The 21420-nt window shown below is 25.5% G+C and overlaps 2 protein-coding genes and 3 long non-coding RNA genes across 9 annotated transcripts; 4 read left to right on the forward strand and 1 right to left on the reverse strand.

Moving 5' to 3' along the window:
* The first annotated feature begins 12 nt into the window (after nt 1-12).
* On the forward strand, nt 13-4528 carry LOC145745500 (uncharacterized). 2 transcript variants are annotated; one of them, XM_082563595.1, is made up of 8 exons: nt 13-142; nt 364-413; nt 626-708; nt 931-1027; nt 1159-1271; nt 1455-3255; nt 3418-3534; nt 3709-4528. In XM_082563595.1, exons 1-8 carry the CDS (start codon nt 30-32, stop codon nt 4080-4082), a joined length of 2748 nt encoding a protein of 915 aa, XP_082419721.1. In that variant the 5' UTR covers nt 13-29; the 3' UTR covers nt 4083-4528. The 2 variants fall into 2 exon arrangements, with proteins under 2 accessions (XP_082419721.1, XP_082419722.1); XM_082563596.1 differs by lacking the exon at nt 3709-4528 and having other exon boundaries at nt 3366-3514.
* A 3813-nt stretch (nt 4529-8341) lies between these two features.
* LOC145745802 (uncharacterized) lies at nt 8342-9372 on the forward strand. The gene is made up of 3 exons (XR_014281275.1): nt 8342-8571; nt 8679-8774; nt 9041-9372. It is a non-coding gene; the product is annotated as an uncharacterized LOC145745802 (long non-coding RNA).
* A 1667-nt stretch (nt 9373-11039) lies between these two features.
* Nucleotides 11040-12091, forward strand: LOC145744733 (uncharacterized). Its single transcript, XR_014281234.1, has 3 exons — nt 11040-11278; nt 11386-11481; nt 11747-12091. It is a non-coding gene; the product is annotated as an uncharacterized LOC145744733 (long non-coding RNA).
* Nucleotides 12092-12260: 169 nt separating this feature from the next.
* On the forward strand, nt 12261-13355 carry LOC145744734 (uncharacterized). The gene is made up of 3 exons (XR_014281235.1): nt 12261-12454; nt 12525-12614; nt 12760-13355. It is a non-coding gene; the product is annotated as an uncharacterized LOC145744734 (long non-coding RNA).
* On the reverse strand, nt 12937-21300 carry LOC145744732 (GRB2-associated and regulator of MAPK protein-like). 4 transcript variants are annotated; one of them, XM_082562664.1, is made up of 16 exons: nt 21162-21300; nt 20335-20423; nt 19606-19729; nt 18411-18593; nt 18078-18107; nt 17584-17675; nt 17239-17440; nt 16737-16844; nt 16251-16351; nt 15717-16115; nt 15367-15575; nt 14838-14957; nt 14547-14665; nt 14351-14421; nt 13945-14134; nt 12937-13649 (listed from the first exon to the last, which is right to left on the reverse strand). In XM_082562664.1, exons 1-15 carry the CDS (start codon nt 21249-21251, stop codon nt 13948-13950), a joined length of 2124 nt encoding a protein of 707 aa, XP_082418790.1. In that variant the 5' UTR covers nt 21252-21300; the 3' UTR covers nt 12937-13649; nt 13945-13947. The 4 variants fall into 4 exon arrangements, with proteins under 4 accessions (XP_082418790.1, XP_082418793.1, XP_082418794.1 ...); XM_082562665.1 differs by lacking the exon at nt 12937-13649 and adding an exon at nt 13664-13801; XM_082562667.1 differs by lacking the exon at nt 18078-18107.
* Between the last annotated feature and the right edge of the window lie 120 nt (nt 21301-21420).

Below are 21420 nucleotides of genomic sequence, written 5' to 3' on the forward strand. Positions count from 1 at the left end.
CTTTAAAATAGCGTTCTTAATACAGTAATATGTGTGCTGTACAGCTAGATAACTTAAGCAGCTTAGTCAATTCAGTTTCAGCTGACTTTTCTTCTATTAAAATAACGAAATCGAAGTTAATTTCAAATAAAAGTAAAAACACGTAAGTATTGTTTTGGATATAATTTTTATTTAAATATAAAATTTTAAAATAAATGCTGTAGTACTGCTTACTGTACTACGTAATAAATTTGTACCATAATATTAGCTAAAATATTTGATTGGTATTTTTTTCTTAATTTTATGTTATTAACCTTTTAATGTTTGAGAATTTTTTATTAAGTGGTTTACCTACAGTTATTCTTATTTTATGTTTTTCTACAGAAAACTAAAAAAGAAATGTGAGAACCCAAATAAACAAAAAGTAAATGCAAGTAAGTGTAAACTAATATGTTAATTGATTTGGTTTGGTTATATTTTGACCAACCTGGGGTAAATTATTGTTATACTATTTTACCTACTGACCTATTTGCTTACATAATGCAAAACAAATTATATTCATAATGCAAAACAAATTATACTATTGTTTATAATTAAATTGGTAATATTAAAATAATTTTTAAATTTAGTTTTTGCATATTTTTAGGGGAGAGAGAACGAAAGGAATTGTTAACAAATTTGATAAAAAAGTTACAAGATATTCTACCAATAAACAAAATTTTATTAAAGGTAAGCTTTAAATAGCCTATTCGTAAAATAAATATAAGTTACATGTAAAAAATGTATTTTCCAGTTTGTAAAATATTTTCCTTATCATATTAGTTGGTAATTTTTTATTTGAATAAATAAAAGCAAGGGCTATATAAAATACCAATTATGAACCTTAGATTAAGATTAATGTTTATTTAATTATCAAAGATGTAATTCTAAAATAAAACAAATATTTTATAGAAAAAGAAAAACGTTATTACAGAAGCAATCAACTACATAATGCAATTGAAAACTAAAAATGAAGAATTGCTTAAAAATAATGCATCAGAAAATATGGGTTTGTTTTATATATATATTTAATAAAATAATAATCTAACTTTGCTTAATTTGTATTTATAAAGTTATTCATTGACAACAGCGCTTCAGTTTTTATCAATTAAAAAGTATAAAAATCATATGTTTGTATAGTTCAAGAACTAGAGAAATTGAGAAGCCGAGTTAAAGAGTTGGAAAAGGAAAAAATTCTTTATCAAGCTATTTTACAATCACATGGAATACCAGCAACATTGTCTGCAAATACAGTAAGTGATTTAAAAAATAATTAATTTAGGAAAATTTTTAAATAAAAGAAGTTTTAAAACATTTGGAAAGTGTTTAATTTTTTTTTGAATGTAGTACTAATGCTAACCCAAAAGGCATGTAATAAAATGTTTGCAAATAGTTTGAAAAATTACATGCTAAAAAGGCAACTATACTATATTTAGCTATGGAAAACAAAAGTTGGTCTTCCAAAAAACAAATCAAGTTCTACATCCCAATCTAACCAAATTCAACCAACAGTTATTCAAATTAAAAACATTGCAGACCAATCCCTTAAACACATCGTAGTACCCCCTATTATAAACAATCCAATACTTAACTTTATAACTGTACCTACTACAAGTCAAAGAGATTCTATGAAGTATGACACATCTAATCAAAGTTGTAGTGCATCAAGTTTAACTTCTATTGCTACTGCTAGTGCACAAATGGCACTGTGCACAAATGGCAATGATTCAACAAACAAAAAATGCACTAAAAGCAAAGATTTTCAGGGTAAACTTTGTGCCAGTTCTGTTTTGGAAATATCTAGTTCTGCAGAAAATAACCATAACCCATTAAAATTAAGTACTGAAATGTCTAGTACTCAATGTGTAAGTAAAAGCACTAAAAAACCTATTCCTAATGTGCCCTCTGTTGAGCAAAAAAACCTTGTCTTGGCTGAATGTAAAACAGTTTGGAGTCAGGCCAGGATTAAAACAAGCAAAAGTAAAATACCTAATTTGCAAAGTGTTGCCATGGAAAAAGTTTTTGAACAGCAAACAATTAGTACTGATAATATTAGTCCAAGCTCAAGTCAAGATAGTAATCTTAATTTCCAACAATTCAATTTGCCAACTTTACAACCTTATAAAAACTTGACTAGTTCGATTTCAACTGCCAACTCCTCAGATATAATATCAGTTTTTGGCTCAACAGCAAAACCAATTCCTTTAATTGTATTAAATTCTCAACCATCAATTATAACCAACCCAAGTATAGCACCAACTGTTATGAATGTCGAGCTACAAATGGCAACCCAAACCCCAATTTTGCCCCAAATTCAATCAGCTTGTGAGTTAATTGAACCATCAGTTTCAAACGAACAACCGTTAGTATTTTGGTTGCGGAGTAATGACCAAAACAATCAAGACACAACAGAAAACTCAACACAAACTTACAACATTGATATACCTGATACTCCAACTAAATACAATGCCAGTCAGTTGTTTGCAAGTCCAACTAACCCTAATAAACGCCCTGCACATGGCTCGTTTAATATAGCGGATCTAATAAAACCTAGAGACATTAGCACACCTCTGTTAGCGGATGGAAATAATAATATACCAAAGCTTGTGGTGACAGCAAACCAAGACAACAGTGATACGAATGAGTTTAGCATTGGAACACCTAGAGATTTACTTTACCAAACATTTGACAATGATTTTCTTGAATGTTTGCAGAATTTAAACTCTTTCACCACACCAGAACCACCAAGTAGACATATCCCAGGTGGTAATAAATCTGATAAACGAAAAAATAATTTTATTTCTATTGATTTACCTGATCTATTTCGACCAGCCATTGATAACATTACAGGACAACAAGCTGATAGTGATCGTTCTCAAATCAATGATAATGGATTTTCTTTGAACAACTTTAGTACAGTACCATTGTCTGGTTATACCGATCGTTTTACTTCAAACCATACCACGTCATTATGGCAACCAGCTATCACAAACCAACCATCTCACAGCAAAATTTTAACCAATTACATCCCCAACCACCATCCACCGGCAGATTGTGATCCAGTACCATATTATTTAAACTTAAACCAATCTAACATACCAAGGTTTTGCCATAGTGCTCCTATTCAACCTATCACCCATTACAATTCTGTCGATTCTACTCAAATGTGGATTCCTTCAGCTCAACAAGATCACAATTTAGTTCAAATTCAACAAAGCATATTGCCACCTGTTCAAGGTAGTGTAATGATACATATTATCTGTATTTGCAAACTACATATTTTTTGGCAAATACACAATGTTTGTTTATATTTTAGTAATAATAAATCATTTTAAAATGTTTTAAAGGTATTTTAACAAAGCTTAAAAAAAATATCCAAGGCTTCCTTTTATAATCTAGTTACAAAACCGTCCTCAACCAAACAAAAAAAATTAGATCTGCCGAAAAAAAGAAAATTAACTCGTTCTTACAGTGGAAATAAGAGAAAAAAATCAACGACAAAACTTCAACAAAAAGGTTTTTAGTGATGTGTATTTTATATAGTTTTCGAATATGTTTGGCTAAATTTGTACAACTAGTCAATTTTTTTTAAAAGTACCTTGTTTAAATATAAAAATATATATTATGTAACAATAAGTTATCGCATTCTTTTCTATACAAACCTCACTAAATTTTTATTTATTTTGTTAGGAATTTCTTCTCAACATTCAGGGCCTTTTATTCAAAATTTTAGTGAAGCACAAAAAAATTACCAAAATCGACAAACTCGACCAAAGAATTGTTCCAGAACGTTGCATGCAGCTCAAACTTTGTTTTCTACTCATAGTAAAAATACCAGAGTTGGCTTTAACCACGATTTTACCAACCAAAATAGCTTTTATTTACCAGCTAATAGCCAACAGCAGACTAGTTACACACCATCGCCATATTTATACCAATATAACACCTCAAACTCAACTCAAGGAAATATTTTTGTTCCTAATTTGCCAAACTCGAACAATAGCAATAACGGACCAAAATCAAATAAGTCATCTCAGCATCACATTAGTCAAATTTTAGGATAACTTTTTCAATTATCAACTATAATAAATTCGAGGTAATAAATGTATAAATTCTTGTAGTAATTTAATTTTGATAAATTGAGAACTAGTTAATATCAAGTAAAATAATCAGTGTAACTTCAAAAATAATGTTATTTATTTATATTAACAAACTGCATTTTTACAAATTCCAAAAATTTATAAAATATTTCATTCCATTTGTATTTTATTATCCATACCAAATAATACAAAACTTTTGTTGGTATGGTAGTATCTTTATTTAAATGAGTATGAAAAATTTTAACTATCTTGGCCCAGATGTGATGCAACAATTCCCTTTTCTAATTTAACATGTTACAAATAACTGAAATGTAAGTAATATTTGTAAATTTTGCTTAACATCAGTTTATATTACTTAAATACCACCGAGTCATTTACGTTATGAATTTATAATTCAACTCTATTAGCCCAATGAGCAAATTTTTATTAAGCTGTTAAAACTATTAATATATACCAGGGTTATGACGTAAGTTATGAAGTTGTGCGAAATATAAGAAAAAAATGCATCTGTTTGATTTGATATGTTTATAGTTTAATAAAAAAGGGCATACTGCTTCCATTTCAGCGCCAAATTTTCTGACAAAAATTTTTCAGATCCTTAAAGAAAAATTATTAAAAAAATAACGTTTAAAACAATAGTGTACAACGATAGCCAAAAAAAATATTTTTTTATTATTATTAATATTATACAAAACATACTAGTTAAAAAATACATGATTTTAGGCTACATAAAATAACAGTTACAATATTTATTTAAATAAATTATTTCGTTTTAGTTTGCATAAAATACATTGAAAAAAATTCTTGGTGACGTTAGTTTTAATTACGCGGCTACTGAATAAAAGGTTTCTTCGGCAAGTTCCTTAATTGTTTCTTTGTTTTGATTCTAGTGTTATGTTGTGCAGTTAAGTTCACTTTGTAAACAATAGCCAGTTTTTATATTTAACATGGTTTAATGTTTACAATTTTGTTGTTATAAAAAATCTAGCTTCAGATGAAATGTAACAAATTGACTTTTAAACAAGTGTTTTATTTATGGTCAACTGTTTCCTTGTTGAAGGTTAACAACATACAAATTCGTAAATTACAAGCTTTGTTTAAATTAGTTTATGAGTTTGTATTTAGCTAAATAGAGCATATTTAATAAAAAATGGATAAAAGCTTTATCACAAACCAATTATTGTAGTTTATTTTACAAAAATATTAAAACCAACCATCTTATTATTCAAGCTCCCAAAAAAGAAGTACCCAAACATGGTCAATTGAAAAATGCCAAATGAAAGCTTATGAAAGGTATGTGAAAAAATAACAGTGCCTTTAATAAAGTTATGACATGTTTACCGAATTTTCGCAATGGTCAAAACTTTAAATTAAACATTTTATTAGATGTGCATTGACCTAACTAGCATACAAGATAAAGAATTTTTAAAAAATATCAAGTAGAGTATGTTAACCCCATTTGATGTTATAATTTTCCATATCGCATATGCCATGAAAAATTTTCTGGAAAAATAAAAAATTTTAAATCAAATTTAAACCGTGCCCACAGAAACCTATTAGTCTAACTAACATGTTTTTGAAAAGTTATCAAAAAATATTAATAATTAATAAAGTTATGACATATTTACTTTCAGGGTACGAATTAAGGTTTAAAAAACGATTTGCTAAAAATAATGTCGCATTTTTAAAGCAATAATTAGGTCCAAGTCATAATCTTCGTTTTTTTTATAACACTTGACGCGTTGCTTATTTTTATTGGCACATCTTGACCCCATGTGACGTTATATATTTATCATAAAAAATATGGCAAAAAAAATTTTCAAAAAAATCCTTAATTTTACATCAAATTTTAATCGTGCATAAAAAACTTTATAAGTCTAATTAACATATTTTTATAATAATCAATAAAAATATTAACTAGATTTATTTAATAACTAAAATTTGGTTCGAAATTATTTGATTATTTTTAAAATTATTTTTTTGTGAATAAAGATGTGCATAAGCATTACTTAATTAAAAATATTAACTAAACTAATTTATTATATATTACGTATTTAATTATTAGACTAAAATTTTTTTTTAATTTTAGACTAAACATTTTTAAAACAAAATTGATTTAAAAATTTTAAAATATCATCAACCTTTAAATTTTTCAAACAATTAGAAATTTAATTGCAATAAACAAATTTTTTTAAGTTTTTTTAAGTTTTTAATACATTTTCTCTTATAGGTATTTATATACATTAGACCAACATTTTGATAATTAAAATTGATCTATAATTTTTTAATCAACAAACGAGCATTTAGATATAATAAACAAACAAAAATTAAATTTCTAATCCATTTTTGAGTTATTGATATTATAATTTACAAGTGACCAAGATTTCAAATCTTAATGACAATTTTTAAATTTTAATAAACAAACACCTATTAATTAGTAATTAGTAATAATTAAATTTCATAACTAAGAGGATTGAAACACAATCTGATAATAAACAACATACTAAAATTTCAAAACTGTAAATGTTCAAAAACAAAAGCTATTTTAAGTCAAAATTTACAGCTTATAAGACACTGAATCATATTAATAATAATAATGACAATACCAATATGTATCAAAATCTAAGATTTCGAATCATAAAAAATCTAAGATTTCGATTTATAATAATGACAATAACAATATGGTTTGAAATCTAAGATTTCGAACTGTTATAAAAATATTTACGCTTTAGCTGGATTTGAACTCGGGGAGTTCGATCGAAAGTCAAGGGTACTAACTTTCAAGTCATAAGGGAGGATGCTTTAGTTTAACATTATTGTAACTACTTTATTTAAAAAAAAAATTAAAACCCAAAAAAAGTTTTTATAATTAACAACAATATTGAGCCTGAAGATTATAGTTTTTAACTTTGTTTTAATAAAAATAAAAGGCTAAAAGTGTCAATAATGCAAAAACAATATCTCAATATCATATTTCCAACTTTTTTTGTCAATCAAGCTAAAATATAATTTTTTGCAAAGCCATATGACATAGCCTAACCTAATAATATACAAAATAAAAATTAGCTCAAACTTTTGTTTTAATAAAATTTTTCGCAAAATGTTTTATCTTGAATGTTGGTTACGCCAATGCACGTCTGATAAAATATAATATTTTAGGTTTTGATATTTCATCGATTTTTAATAAAAGTGTTAAAACATTTTATGAATATTAAAATTTTCAAAAAATATTTTGTAAACACGTTAAATGAATTTATGCAGTTTTAACAGGACAATTATTTTTCGATTTAAAATTTTTTATTTTTTTTCAAAAAATTTATATGCAATATCATTGGCCAAAAATACCATGTGACTTTATTAAACCAAGAATAAAAATTAGCTCAAACTTTTGTTTTACTAAAAATTTTTGCAAAATGTTTATCGTGAATGTTAGTTAGGCCAATGCGCGTCTAATAAAATATAAAATTTTAGGTTTTGAAATTTCATTAATTTTTAATAAAAGTGTCATAACTTTTATGAATATTAATATTTTGTAAACACGTTAATTGGACCTGTACAGTTCTAACAGAATAATTATTTTTCGATTTAAAATTTTTAATTTTTTTCAAAAAATTTATATGCAATATCATTGGCCAAAAATATCACGTGACCTTATTAAACCCAGAATAAAAATTAGCTTAAACTTTTGTTTTACTGATATTTTTTACAAAATGTTTTATCTTGAATGTTAGTTATTCAATGCGCGTCTAATTTTAGGTTTTAAGATTTTATGAACTTTTAATAAAAGTGTCATAACTTTTATGAATATTAATACTTTAAAAAAATATTTTGTAAACACGTTAATTAGACCTGTGCAGTTCAAACAGAACTATTATTTTTCGATTTAAACTTTTTTATTTTTTAAAAATATTTATATGCAATATCATTGGCTAAAAATATCACGTGGCCTAATTAAAACCAAAATAAAAATTAGCTCTTTTTTGTTTTACTGAAAATTTTTGCAAAATGTTTTATCGTAAATGTCAAAATGTTTTACCGTGGATATTAGGAATAATTCTGACCTAGGCTATGTATTATGTACAAAATTTGAACAAATAAAATACCGTTGTTGTATAGAAAGCTACGTGACGTCAGAAATTGCCATTCCTTGAGCAACTTATTATACGCAACATTAGTGATGCATAAAAATCGCATGACCTTACCTCAACTAAATAAAAAAAACAGTTAAAAACTAAAATTTCGGTTAGATAAACGGTAACTCTACAAACTGTAAAAAATCGCATGTAAAATTGTTAGTTAAAATCTATTTGTTAAAGCTTATCTGTTAGCAAACAAGTAAAAAATAGAACTATTAAAAAAATAGGCTTTTGTTAAAAAAATTAAGTTTAAAAAATGAAGCTTTGGTTATTATTTGTTCTATTGGTACTTTTGGTTCTGATTCAAGAAAATGAAAGTAAGCTTTAAATATTTGGTTATTGCAACGTATAGTTTACACTTATGATTAATTTTATAAAATTTAATACATTTAAAAAAATACTGTTTTTTAAATTAACTTTTAAGGTGGTCGAACAAAACAAAGAAGACAGTCTAGAAAACAAAGGTGCAAGGTTTGGTGCGGTAAAAAATGTGGCCTAGAAAAAAATCAAAAAAAAAGAAGTAGATTACAAAGTTTTACTTTTTGCTAGTTTAAATATTGGTTATTTAATTTTTAAAAATATTGAAAACAATATAGTATTTAAATCTATATTGCTTTGAGAACAAAATATGCGTTAACATATACTTTAAAGAGTTTTATGTATAGTCTGTTTTATTTTTTAAAAATTAAAATCTCAAAAGTTATACAATACAGCTCTCTTTTTAATCGAATAAAAAAAATTGCAACTGTAACTGCTTTATTTATTAATTTTTTTGTATTTTTACAGAAAATTGTGGTTTCTGCAATAAGTTTTTTTGCAAAACAGCTACAACCTTTCGGAAATTACTTTTTTTCAGAAGCCCTCTTTACACTAAGGGTGAAAAATCCAAGTCAAAAAAACAATAGTTCAATAGTTTTCGAGTTTTAAAACCTTTTAAATCTTATTATTGTTAAGAAATTTAATTGCAATAAACAAAAAAATTTTTTTTAAAGTTATTATTACATTTTCTCTTATTGGTATTTATATACATTAGACCAACATTTTGATAATTAAAATTGATCTATAATTATTTAATCAACAAACGAGCATTTAAATATAATAAACAAACAAAAATTAAATTTCTAATCCATTTTTGAGTTATTGATATTATAATTTACAAGTGACCAAGATTTCAAATCTTAATAACAATTTTTAAATTTTAATAAACAAACACCTATTAATTAGTAATTAGTAATAATTAAATTTCATAACTAAGAGGATTGAAACACAATCTGATAATAAACAACATACTAAAATTTCAAAACTGTTAATGTTCAAAAACAAAAGCTATTTTAAGTCAAAATTTACAGCTTATAAGACACTGAATCATATTAATAATAATAATGACAATACCATTATGTATCAAAATCTAAGATTTCGAATCATAAAAAATCTAAGATTTCGATTCATAATAATGACAATAACAATATGGTTCAAAATCTAAGATTTCGAATCATAAAAAATCTAAGATTTCGAATCATAAAAAATCTAAGATTTCGATTCATAATAATGACAATAACAATATGGTTTGAAATCTAAGATTTCGAACTGTAATAAAAATATTTTCGCTTTAAGTTGGATTTGGACTCGAGGAGTTCGATCGAAAGTCAAGGGTACTAACTTTCAAGCCATAAGGGAGGATGCTTTAGCTTAACATTATTGCAACTACTTCATTTAAAAAAAAAATTAAAATCAAAAAAAAGTTTTTATAATTAACAACAATATTAAGCCTGAAGATTATAGTTTTTAACTTTGTTTCAAAAAAAATAAAAGGCTAAAAGTGTCAATAATGCAAAAACAATATCTCAATATCATATTTCCAACTCTTTTTGTCAATCAAGCTAAAATATAATTTTTTGCAAAGCCATATGACATAGCCTAACCTAATAATATACAAAATAAAAATTAGCTCAAACTTTTGTTTTACTAAAATTTTTTGCAAAATGTTTTATCTTGAATGTTGGTTACGCCAATGTACGTCTGATAAAATATAATATTTTAGGTTTTGATATTTCATCGATTTTTAATAAAAGTGTTAAAACATTTTATGAATATTAATATTTTGTAAACACGTTAATTGGACCTGTACAGTTCTAACAGAATAATTATTTTTCGATTTAAAATTTTTAATTTTTTTCAAAAAATTTATATGCAATATCATTGGCCAAAAATATTACGTGACCTTATTAAACCCAGAATAAAAATTAGCTTAAACTTTTGTTTTACTGATATTTTTTACAAAATGTTTTATCTTGAATGTTAGTTATTCAATGCGCGTCTAATTTTAGGTTTTAAGATTTTATGAACTTTTAATAAAAGTGTCATAACTTTTATGAATATTAATACTTTAAAAAAATATTTTGTAAACACGTTAATTAGACCTGTGCAGTTCAAACAGAACTATTATTTTTCGATTTAAACTTTTTTATTTTTTAAAAATATTTATATGCAATATCATTGGCTAAAAATATCACGTGGCCTAATTAAAACCAAAATAAAAATTAGCTCTTTTTTGTTTTACTGAAAATTTTTGCAAAATGTTTTATCGTAAATGTCAAAATGTTTTACCGTGGATATTAGGAATAATTCTGACCTAGGCTATGTATTATGTACAAAATTTGAACAAATAAAATACCGTTGTTGTATAGAAAGCTACGTGACGTCAGAAATTGCCATTCCTTGAGCAACTTATTAGACGCAACATTAGTGATGCATAAAAATCGCATGACCTTACCTCAACTAAATAAAAAAAACAGTTAAAAACTAAAATTTCGGTTAGATAAACGGTAACTCTACAAACTGTAAAAAATCGCATGTAAAATTGTTAGTTAAAATCTATTTGTTAAAGCTTATCTGTTAGCAAACAAGAAAAAAATAGAACTATTAAAAAAATAGGCTTTTGTTAAAAAAATTAAGTTTAAAAAATGAAGCTTTGGTTATTATTTGTTCTATTGGTACTTTTGGTTCTGATTCAAGAAAATGAAAGTAAGCTTTAAATATTTGGTTATTGCAACGTATAGTTTACACTTATGATTAATTTTATAAAATTTAATACATTTAAAAAAATACTGTTTTTTAAATTAACTTTTAAGGTGGTCGTACAAAACAAAGAAGACAGTCTAGAAAACAAAGGTGCAAGGTTTGGTGCGGTAAAAAATGTGGCCTAGAAAAAAATCAAAAAAAAAGAAGTAGATTACAAAGTTTTACTTTTTGCTAGTTTAAATATTGGTTACTTAATTTTTAAAAATATTGAAAACAATATAGTATTTAAATTTATATTGCTTTTAGAACAAAATATGCGTTAACATATATTTTAAAAGGTTTTATGTATAGTCTGTTTTATGTTTTCAAAATTAAAATCTCAAAAGTTATACAATACAGCTCTCTTTTTAATCGAATAAAAAAATTGCAACTGTAACTGCTTTATTTAATAATTTTTTTGTATTTTTACAGGTAATTGTGGTTTGTGCAATAATTTTTTTTGCAAAACAGCTACAACCTTTCTGAAAAGACTTCCGACCCCTCCTCACACTAAGGGTGAAAATCCAAGTCAAAAAAACTATAGTTCAATAGTTTTAGAGTTTTAAAACCTTTAAAATCTTATTAATGTTAAGATATATACAAATGTAAATGCTGCGTGTGTTATAATACTAATAAATTGTAAATAATTTTGATGTGCTTTTTAAAAAAATAAAGTATTTTGAACTATTTAAAACTGGAAACTGTTTATTTATTTGGCGATTCTTTTTTAAAGGTAAATAAAAAAGTTTCATGATTCAAAAAAAATTTTTATTTAGTTGTTTTTTACGTTAGAACACTTTTGAAGTAATCTGAGATAAAATTGGGTTTCTTTGTGACGAAGCCTATATGACGTAAATGCAGTTTTTCTCTTTACCCGACAATTTAGAAAAACATGTATGTAAAAATAAATGTTAGAAGGACTTAATACTTAAAAATAAAGTAAGCGTAGTTGGTTTTACAAATTATATCAGGTTTTATGTGAATGTATAATATATAATAAATCAAAGGATCTTGATTAGTTAATTTTTTTTTAATTAGAAATACGTTTGTAAGACTTAGATAAAATTAAAAAAATGAAATACTTAACAATAGGTCTATTACTTTTTTTGTTGCTGGCAATGTTATGCTTTAAAACAAAAGGTAAGAAAGCCTTGTATTATAATATATCTAATAGTGTAAGGTGGAGAAATAAACAGTGTTTTGTTTAAAGGATTTAAAGTTAGGTCGAAAAACAAAAGAAGTTCACATAGATGTCAAACCTTTTGTGAATGGCCCGCAAATCGTTCATGCAAAGGAAAGGGTAATACCTTTACATAAAATTGTGCTATTTTATAAGAAGATTATAAAAAGGCAAACAACTTTGCCATTTTAACACACCCTTTAATTGTAACATATTTTACGTTAGATAACTTAGATTATTGCTATCAAACGATCGTTTTTTGCAGGTTTTTGCGTCTACTGCAAGTATATATGGTGCCGAAGAACAACCGATCCAGGAAAATACAAAATTTTGAGCATAAAACCGCACTCTCCAGCAGTATCACTCAATAGCTTAAACGGAGCAAAATAAATACATTGGGTTAAATGAGCACCCAAAATTCTGTACAAAATGATTAAAAACAGATATTTTTGTTTATTATCTTTAATATGATCTTTAACTTACCGTTAAGCATTTAAAACTTGTTGTTTTCTGTATTTTGAGTTATTTTTCCTAATGTGAACTTATTCACGCAAACGCTTTCAATAAACTAAAGATAGGCAACAAAAAAATTAAAATTATTTACACCAGTTTAAAATATAAAAAATCACAATTTTATTACAATAATTAATTTGCATTTTAAGATAAATAAGCAGTATAAACAGTGGAACATTCAAACACAAATCTTGGGTAAAATAAAAAATCACATTGCAATACAAAACGGTACAACATAAAGGCAAGTAAAAAAATCAATAATTGCTAATTTGTCATGAAAATTATATTACATAATATTTAATTTAGTACGAATTGCACTAAAAATAAGAACTTCCGTATATTAAGAACACTATAGAAATCAAAAACTAAATAATTTTTTTCAAAAATTAACAAAAAAAAACAAGACTGCAATAAAAAAAATCTTTTAAAAACTTACTTAAAACAGTTATTGCAAATAATAAAACTTTTGAAGCTTAAAATATAATAAAAAAAAAGAAAATTAAACATTTAAAAAAATTGATAATACAGAAAAAATTACTATAATTAACATCTTAGTGGTTCTACCTGAATTTGAAGAATTAACAAAACTTAATTTTTTAAACTTATAAATACAATAGTTAAAACAGTTCTTCAGTATTCCATCTACAAAATACAAGATTTTTTAATTAATATTTATTTATCCTTGATGTAGGTAGTTTTACTTCAAGTCCTAAACAGAGAGTAACATTAGTTACCCTTACCCTAACCCAGTCTCAGGACCTTTTGTAGAAAAGACAAGTGTTTTGACCACTACACTAGAAGATCATATTATATAGATTAAAAATTTTTTTCATCAAAACCTTTATTTACATTTTAAACTGTATTTAATATAAGATTTTAAAACATTATTAGATGAAAAATCTATCTTTTACTTTAAAAACGTTTTTACCGAACTTACAATTTATACGTCAACAGCCTGCGTTAGTTTAGGTCTCCACCCAGCAATAAATCTTCGAATTTTGTGAATATAAAACTTAGTAAGATAGAAATCCTGTTCTAAAATTTCGTCGCTAAGATCAACAAATAAAGAACCGTCAACTCTTTCATTGTAAAATACCTGGACAACTTCCTCACTAAAGCCTATGTAACTGTTAAAAATATTATGTTGCTAAAATGGGTAAAAAAATGAACTTGGTAATTTAAAATTTTCAACAAAAAAAAAAATTTACCAAAATCGTAATTAAAAGACGCTCAACGAAAAATTTAAAATTTGTAAAAATATAAGATTTTTTTTAAATAGTTTGATAAAGGATAGATTAAAAAAAAGATTAAATGATATTGCATATATAAATTTTTGTACATACCGCAAAGACATCATAATTTCATTAACAGTCATTTCAGAAACCTCACAACTTGGTTTCCACCTTTCTTCTGGCTATACAAAATAAAAATAATATTTTTGACATTAATTTTAGAAAAAAGTTTACAAACTTATAAAAAATTAAAAATACAGTTTTGTAAGTTATTAGTTTATGATTAAAGTTTTTAAATTTTACATACCAAAACATATTTCTTTTCAAATAAATGTTGTTTTAAAATATTTCGCATTTTCATTTCATCATTAGTTGAAGCAGAGTTTATACTTGTATTGGAATCAAATTTAATCAAATTGCTAGTTTCTAAAAACATTTAAAAAATTAATTTTGCAAAAAAAAACAGATCAAAAACAAAAATATATAAATCGAACAATTCAAAAAAAATTTGGAAGAAAAATAAATACCAAAAAATGGAAGAAAAATAAATACCAAAAAAATTTAAATCAAAATAAATTAAAATTAAATTTTAATTTACCATTTCGATTAAGTAAACTGTTAACAGTCAAGGAATCCAAATTTTCATTATTAGTTTGTTTATTATTTGTGGGTGTATAATCAGTTGATTCAATTTCTAATTCACCACTACTCTCGGAAACTTACATTAAAAAAAAAGAAATCAAATTTAAATAGTTGGGTAAGATGTCTTTATAAAAAGTTGTGTAAAAATAATAATTTTAAATATCATTGAGCAATTGCTAAAAATAATTGTATTACGAAATTATTGTGAAAAGTATTTGTTAGAAATGTCTATATTAAATATCTGTAAAAATTGTTAAAAATGTCTGTATTAAAAACCTAATATTCATTTTGTACTAAAATTTAGATAGGTAAAGTTAAAGAAAGCAAGTGTCTTGAAGCAGTGGACAATTTTCTCTTCTCAAAATTACTTGATCGATTTTAATAAGGAATTTGTAATAAAAAAATAATTGTATTGAAAAAAAAATGATCCAATTGTAAATGTATGGGGTAAAATAAATATATATTTATTTTAACATATAACTTACCACTTGAAACAACTGAATTATGGTTACTAATATCGTCCCAAATTTCATCATTATTATTTTCAACCTTGGTACTTTCCCCGTAATCATTTGACTCCCCTTTTTGTGCGTAAATGTTTTCTTGGGTGTTAGTTGCCAACGGCGACCACATCTCATTGATCTCTCTGCTGCTCCTATTTGAGATTGGTTCTTTCTGCGAAGAGGCTGATGAACTAAAAACAAATAAAATTGGAAAACCTGTTGTAAAAATGGATTTAAAAAATTTTTTTTCAATAAACTTTACACTTTATTAAAAAGTCTTTTAAATTTAAATGTTACTAAAATATTCAAAACAAAAATTTCCTTTTTTTCACCTTTCAATAAAACCATTTGGGGTTGGGGGTGGTCTCTGTGGAATATCAGAATCTAAAACCAAAACTGGAGGGGTTCTATCTTTAGGAGGGACATGTGGCCGTTTCACTGACCCCGCTGAATTTCTTGGGGGTAATGGGGGCCCATCACCCAAAGGGGGTGGTAGCCCTGGGGTTGGAAGTGACCTTCGAATTGAGTTCACATTCCTGGTTACACTCCTAGTGGTTGGAAGTGGGGGATCAGACCCCCTGGAAATTAAGGCAATTGCTGACATTGCTCGATTCATTTTTTGTGGGTTAAAAAAACTTGGGTCAAGATGTCTTATCCTCTCTGATGCTAATGGGGGTAAATATTGGGGCTTAGTGGGTCTATTACCCCGATTAATATAAAATCTCACTGATCTAAAAAAAAAGGTTTTAATTTTAAAAGCAATAGCATAAAAAAAATTAAAAATGTTTAGTTAAAAACTTATCTTGTTAATTTGTTAAGTTTTGTAACAGCAGACAAGTTATGTTAAAAATTAACTAAATGTTTACTTAGTGTAGTTGTCAATGTTGCTGATGCTACCTTGAAGTTGAGTGTTCATATAAGCATTCTGTTTAAAAGTATGGTAAGAGGTTGTGTCTTTTTCATTTGCCTGAATCAAAGATATTATGAGCAATTTAAAACATTTTCAAATTTAATTAATTTAAGAAGTTATTATATTCCAACCCACATAGCCAAGAAGACACATGATACTAAAACTTACGTTGTCTATAATACTACTACAAATTACTTTTAAAAATTTTAACTGTATTTTATGTACTCCATTTATTATTACTAGTCAATGGCCCGGTCTACAGTCATGTTTTTAATGGTCATAATAAGGTTGCAACTCTTAACTAGTATTTGCCTGTGATACTTTGCCTGCGCACCACAAATGGCAGTTTTTTTAATTTGTAGGGCTAAAAATTGGACATATACATATTGTCCACTAGCTAAATTATATATAAATTATTTGCTCATTGATTTATTTTACAGACCTGTGGATTAACCACAGCTTGTGGTAATATAAAAGTAGTACCAGTAGCTGCAAATTCAGTAATTCTTTGAAAAGGAGTAACAGCCAAAACTATATCATGAAATTCAGCCTAAAATCCAAGTAAAATAAATGTGTTACAATTTAATACTAAAGATTTATAAAAGCATAAAATAATTGTAGTGACTGGAACTTTAAATAGATTATTTTACAATTAATTTATTTTTGAAACTAAAATTGTATGGCCTAAACAACAATAGCTTTGATTTTTTTAAACTTACTATATATATATAGCCTATATATATATTTAAATATATATATATATATATATATATACACTGGTTATCTTTTATTACCACTAAAATTTTGTAATGTTAATCATAAAAATTATAAAGTTTAAATAGATTTATAAAAAGGTCCTTTTTTAGTACAAATCTTAATCAGTGTAAAGTTTAAATAAAATCATATTTTTTAACAATCCAACTTGTTGCGAAAAAATTACAAACCCCGATTAGTTTAAGATGCATTCCTGGTCTTAAAACAAATTCGTCTTTAGGAGATCTAGTTTGGTTTAAAGAGACGAGCACTGTTGTTGGAAAATTAACTTTCTCTATAATGTCATAGACAGTCATTTCTCTGCTTTGTGCTGATTGGTGGATTTCGAATGGCGAACGCGTCGCAAAATGGCCAACCAAATTTAATGGTAAACTAAAAATCAAAAAAATTAATAATAAATAAATAAAAATTTGATATAGTATGGTTAAGACATCCATTAATTAATAAATATTTAATAAAAGTAATATTTTGTAGTTCTTGTATTTTAAAATTTTATTTTACCAATATATTGTTACCTTATGCTTTCATTGATTCTCGTACAATGCACAATTAAAACTGATTGTTGATTTAGTTTTGGAATAACACGATTTATAAATCTGCTTGCTGGCTATATAACAAAAAAAGAATTTTAAAAACAAAAAATTGATAATAAAAAAAATTTAATTTAAAATGTGCTTTGTAATTTTTAATGTTAAATAAATTATTGACCTTATTTTCTAGCGTCATATTTTTTTAGGTAATTATTATATATAAATTTTTAGTTTAAGATTAGAAAAATAATAATATTTATTGTCAGCATACTAATTAAAAATTAGCCTTCTTATCAGTTTACTAATATATATTGATTGATTTCAAAATAAATGCTATATTAAATATTTTATCTTGCAAATATATATTAAAAAACAAAAATAAAATTAAATTTTGAATCAGAATTTTTGCAATCTGAGTAATAAAATGAGAAATTAAAACCTAAAAAAAAAAATAACCGAAAAAAAATGAACATAGCTACCTTAAAATACTTCATATTGACATTATTAGTCTAATATGTAACATAAAAAAGTATTAGTATTTTATTTATATTATCATAAAAAATGTGATACTTAAATTTTCTTTCTTTAGAAACTACTATATTATTTATATCAAAACTAAAGTTAAATTTTAAATATGATTTTTTAACTAAAATAACTTCACACAGAAATTTTACAACTTTGTATAAACACACATTACAGAAAAACAGACAAAAAACAAAATAATTAAAAAAAATTTTAAATTATCCTAAAATTTTCACAACCAAAATATTTTTAGGTAAGAAAAATAACAAAATTGTTTTTCCATATTTTACCTTAGCTGCATTATTTATAACTGAAGGCACATCGGATCTACTGATTAATGTTAATTCGTCACCGCAAATTAATGGTCTGGGAAAAGGTTTATCACCACTAGAGGGCTCCATAACTGTAAGGTCAAGCTGGACATAAACTTTTGGTGGAAAATAGTCAGCAATTTCTTGTACTGACGTGAATGTCTACAAAAACATTATTTAAATTTTATTTACATTCTTCTTTATTTCTCTTATAGGAAATAGTTTTTTTGTATTGGAAAAAGGTGTGATGTTATACTGTAACATGCCAGAGCTATCTGCAAACGCTAAGTTTAAGGGCAAATAGTGTGGATTAAGGCCATGATTGATATATATAATACTACTGTTAAAAATTTTAATATAAAATATAAAGTCTCCAAGATGATATAATGAAGTTTAGAGAATGATGTATATCCCATTTAAATACCTTCAAAACAAAAAAAATTGCCTTATAAACTATAACAGGCATGTATTAGTTGCAATTATATTGCTACGATTTAAATGAAGTTTAAAGGGCAATAACTTTTTATTATTACATAAATTGCAATATTTTTAAAATATCTAGTTAAAGTTTAAAAAAACTTAAAATAAGATGTAAGTTAATTTAAAATACAACGTAGCTTAATACATTCGATAATAACTTATCACAGACAAGAATAACAAATATGATGTGTTAAAAGGGAAGTGAGTTTGTCATATTTCATGTTTAGTTAATTGTTCTATTGCATGCCTCACTCATATTAAAAGTAAAGACAATTTATATGTATTGAACCTTTGTGAACAAAATATATGTTTGTCTAATTTATAGGCCTATAAACTAAATAAAACTTCATTTGTTGTGCATAGGTAAATTATTGCTGGCAAATATAAGTTTAGATTTGCGATCATATAACAATTAAAATGCCAACAGTAGTGCGTTTTATATATATACTATTTTTTTTATAATAAAGTTATGTTTTGCTAGATTCCAAAACAAGTATTATAATAAACTATGGCACAAAATTTAAACAATAAACAGTACTAAGTACAAGGAAATTACCTAATAAGATTATACAATGGCCCTATAAAGTCTCCAATATTTTTGTACAAAAAATATTAATACAATATGCAGAACACAGCTATTTATATGCTTAAAAAAGGTTAGTTTATGATAATGAAAAATGGATTTAGCTTTTACCCTTAATTGATTCTCTTCACGGTCGAATTCATGGCTCAGTTTAAAATAACCACAAAATTCGTGTGGAATTTCGATTTGTTTCCCAATCACGTAGTGTCCTTCTTCTAATGTCTGGGCAATAATTCTGAAACAACACAAAATAAAAATGTAAATCTTATATAAAACAGTACAAAAGGACAAAAAATGTCTAAAATCTGACCATGGCAAAAAGTTTCCGTAAAAAGTAAAATAAATGTAAGGTATTAGAAACTTTATATTTTACTTTGTTTTAAAAATAGAAAAGTATTATATTAAAAACAAATAAAAAAATGTTGTATTCAAATTATACCTAAGTAAGCAGAATATTACTAAGAAATAGACAATAGAGTTACTAAAAAAAATACAAATTCAGCAAATAATATTTGTTTCTACCATTTTACCACAGAAAAAAATATTTTAAGGATATTGTTGAATATATTAAAAGAAATTACATCATGTTTGTTAAATGTCTGGTTAATATCTTTGTTTTAGTAGCTGAATGTGTGTATGGTAATATTTACTCCCATTATGTTTAAGGACCTTGAATTTACCAATGAAAACCACCTAAATGTTTGGCATTATTGTAAAAGGTACAAAATATTTTATATATTTTACAAATCAAATTATTAAAATATTTTGTAAATCCAAAAATCTTGCATACTAACACTTGTAACACTTAATAATAAAATAAAATATTTAATTTTTTATTACCTGACTAATTTTTTGCGACCATACAACATCACAGGTTCTTTTTCTGGTAAATTGTAAGCTTCCGTCGTCACTGGAGTTACTTTTACTATCTAGAAACATAGTTTAAGATTTTTTTAAAGTTGGAAAATAACTTAACTCACATATTTTTTCTATTTTTGCAAAGTATAATTTAACAAAGCCTTTTTAATTCAACCCCAAAACTTTTTTAAATTTATTTATTCTTGATGTGGGAAGTGGGGATCGAACGCAGAACCTCATGTACTTTAAAATAAACTTATACACAAAATATTTCAAATATATATTTATTTGTAAGTTTAAGTTGATTTTGTATGCCTGACAATATATGGCAATTTTAATGAGCTATTCGTTGTACAGTAATATATCGACCGACAGCGTGGTGTAGTGGTAAGAACACTTGCTACACCACACATGAGGTCGTGGGTTTAATCTCCACTGATCTCACGCTGTAGCGCGCTTGAGTAAGGCGCTATAACTGGTATGAACTCCTGCTGAGCCAGCACTTAATCAGCAGTATAATTATCGGGCAATTATAGTCTCTATAATATCCCAAACTGCCACAGGCAACTCAAGACTGGGTCGAAGTAACTTATGCTACTCTATGTTTAATTTGCACATTCGACTTTCCCACATCGAGGATAAAGATATATACAAAAAAAAATAGTATTTTTTGGTTTGAACAATCAGTACTTAAACATGTTTAATAATAAAACTTTAGTAACTTGTTTATACAAATATTTGTTAAATAACAAATTTAGGGCAAATTATAAAATTGATTTTAATGATGTCTTTGTTATTTAAATTCTCACTTGGGGAAAAGTTATATTTTCAATTTCCTCAACCGTTTTGCATTTATCAGTCCATTGCAAATTAGTCCCAGCTAGCAGTATGTCATCCATTTTGATTCTTTATGAAATTACTTTTAAGACATTACTTATTTAATTTAATCTAAATTATAAAATAAAAAGTACTTTATTCATAAAGTATTGAACTAATGTCAATATCTGACAAGTTTTGTTGGCAATGATTCATTTCTAAATAAAATACTAAAATAGAAATTACTTATTA

This window comes from Corella eumyota, chromosome 3 (assembly GCF_963082875.1).
Source record: "Corella eumyota chromosome 3, kaCorEumy4.1, whole genome shotgun sequence".
Taxonomy (NCBI): Eukaryota; Metazoa; Chordata; class Ascidiacea; order Phlebobranchia; family Corellidae; genus Corella; species Corella eumyota.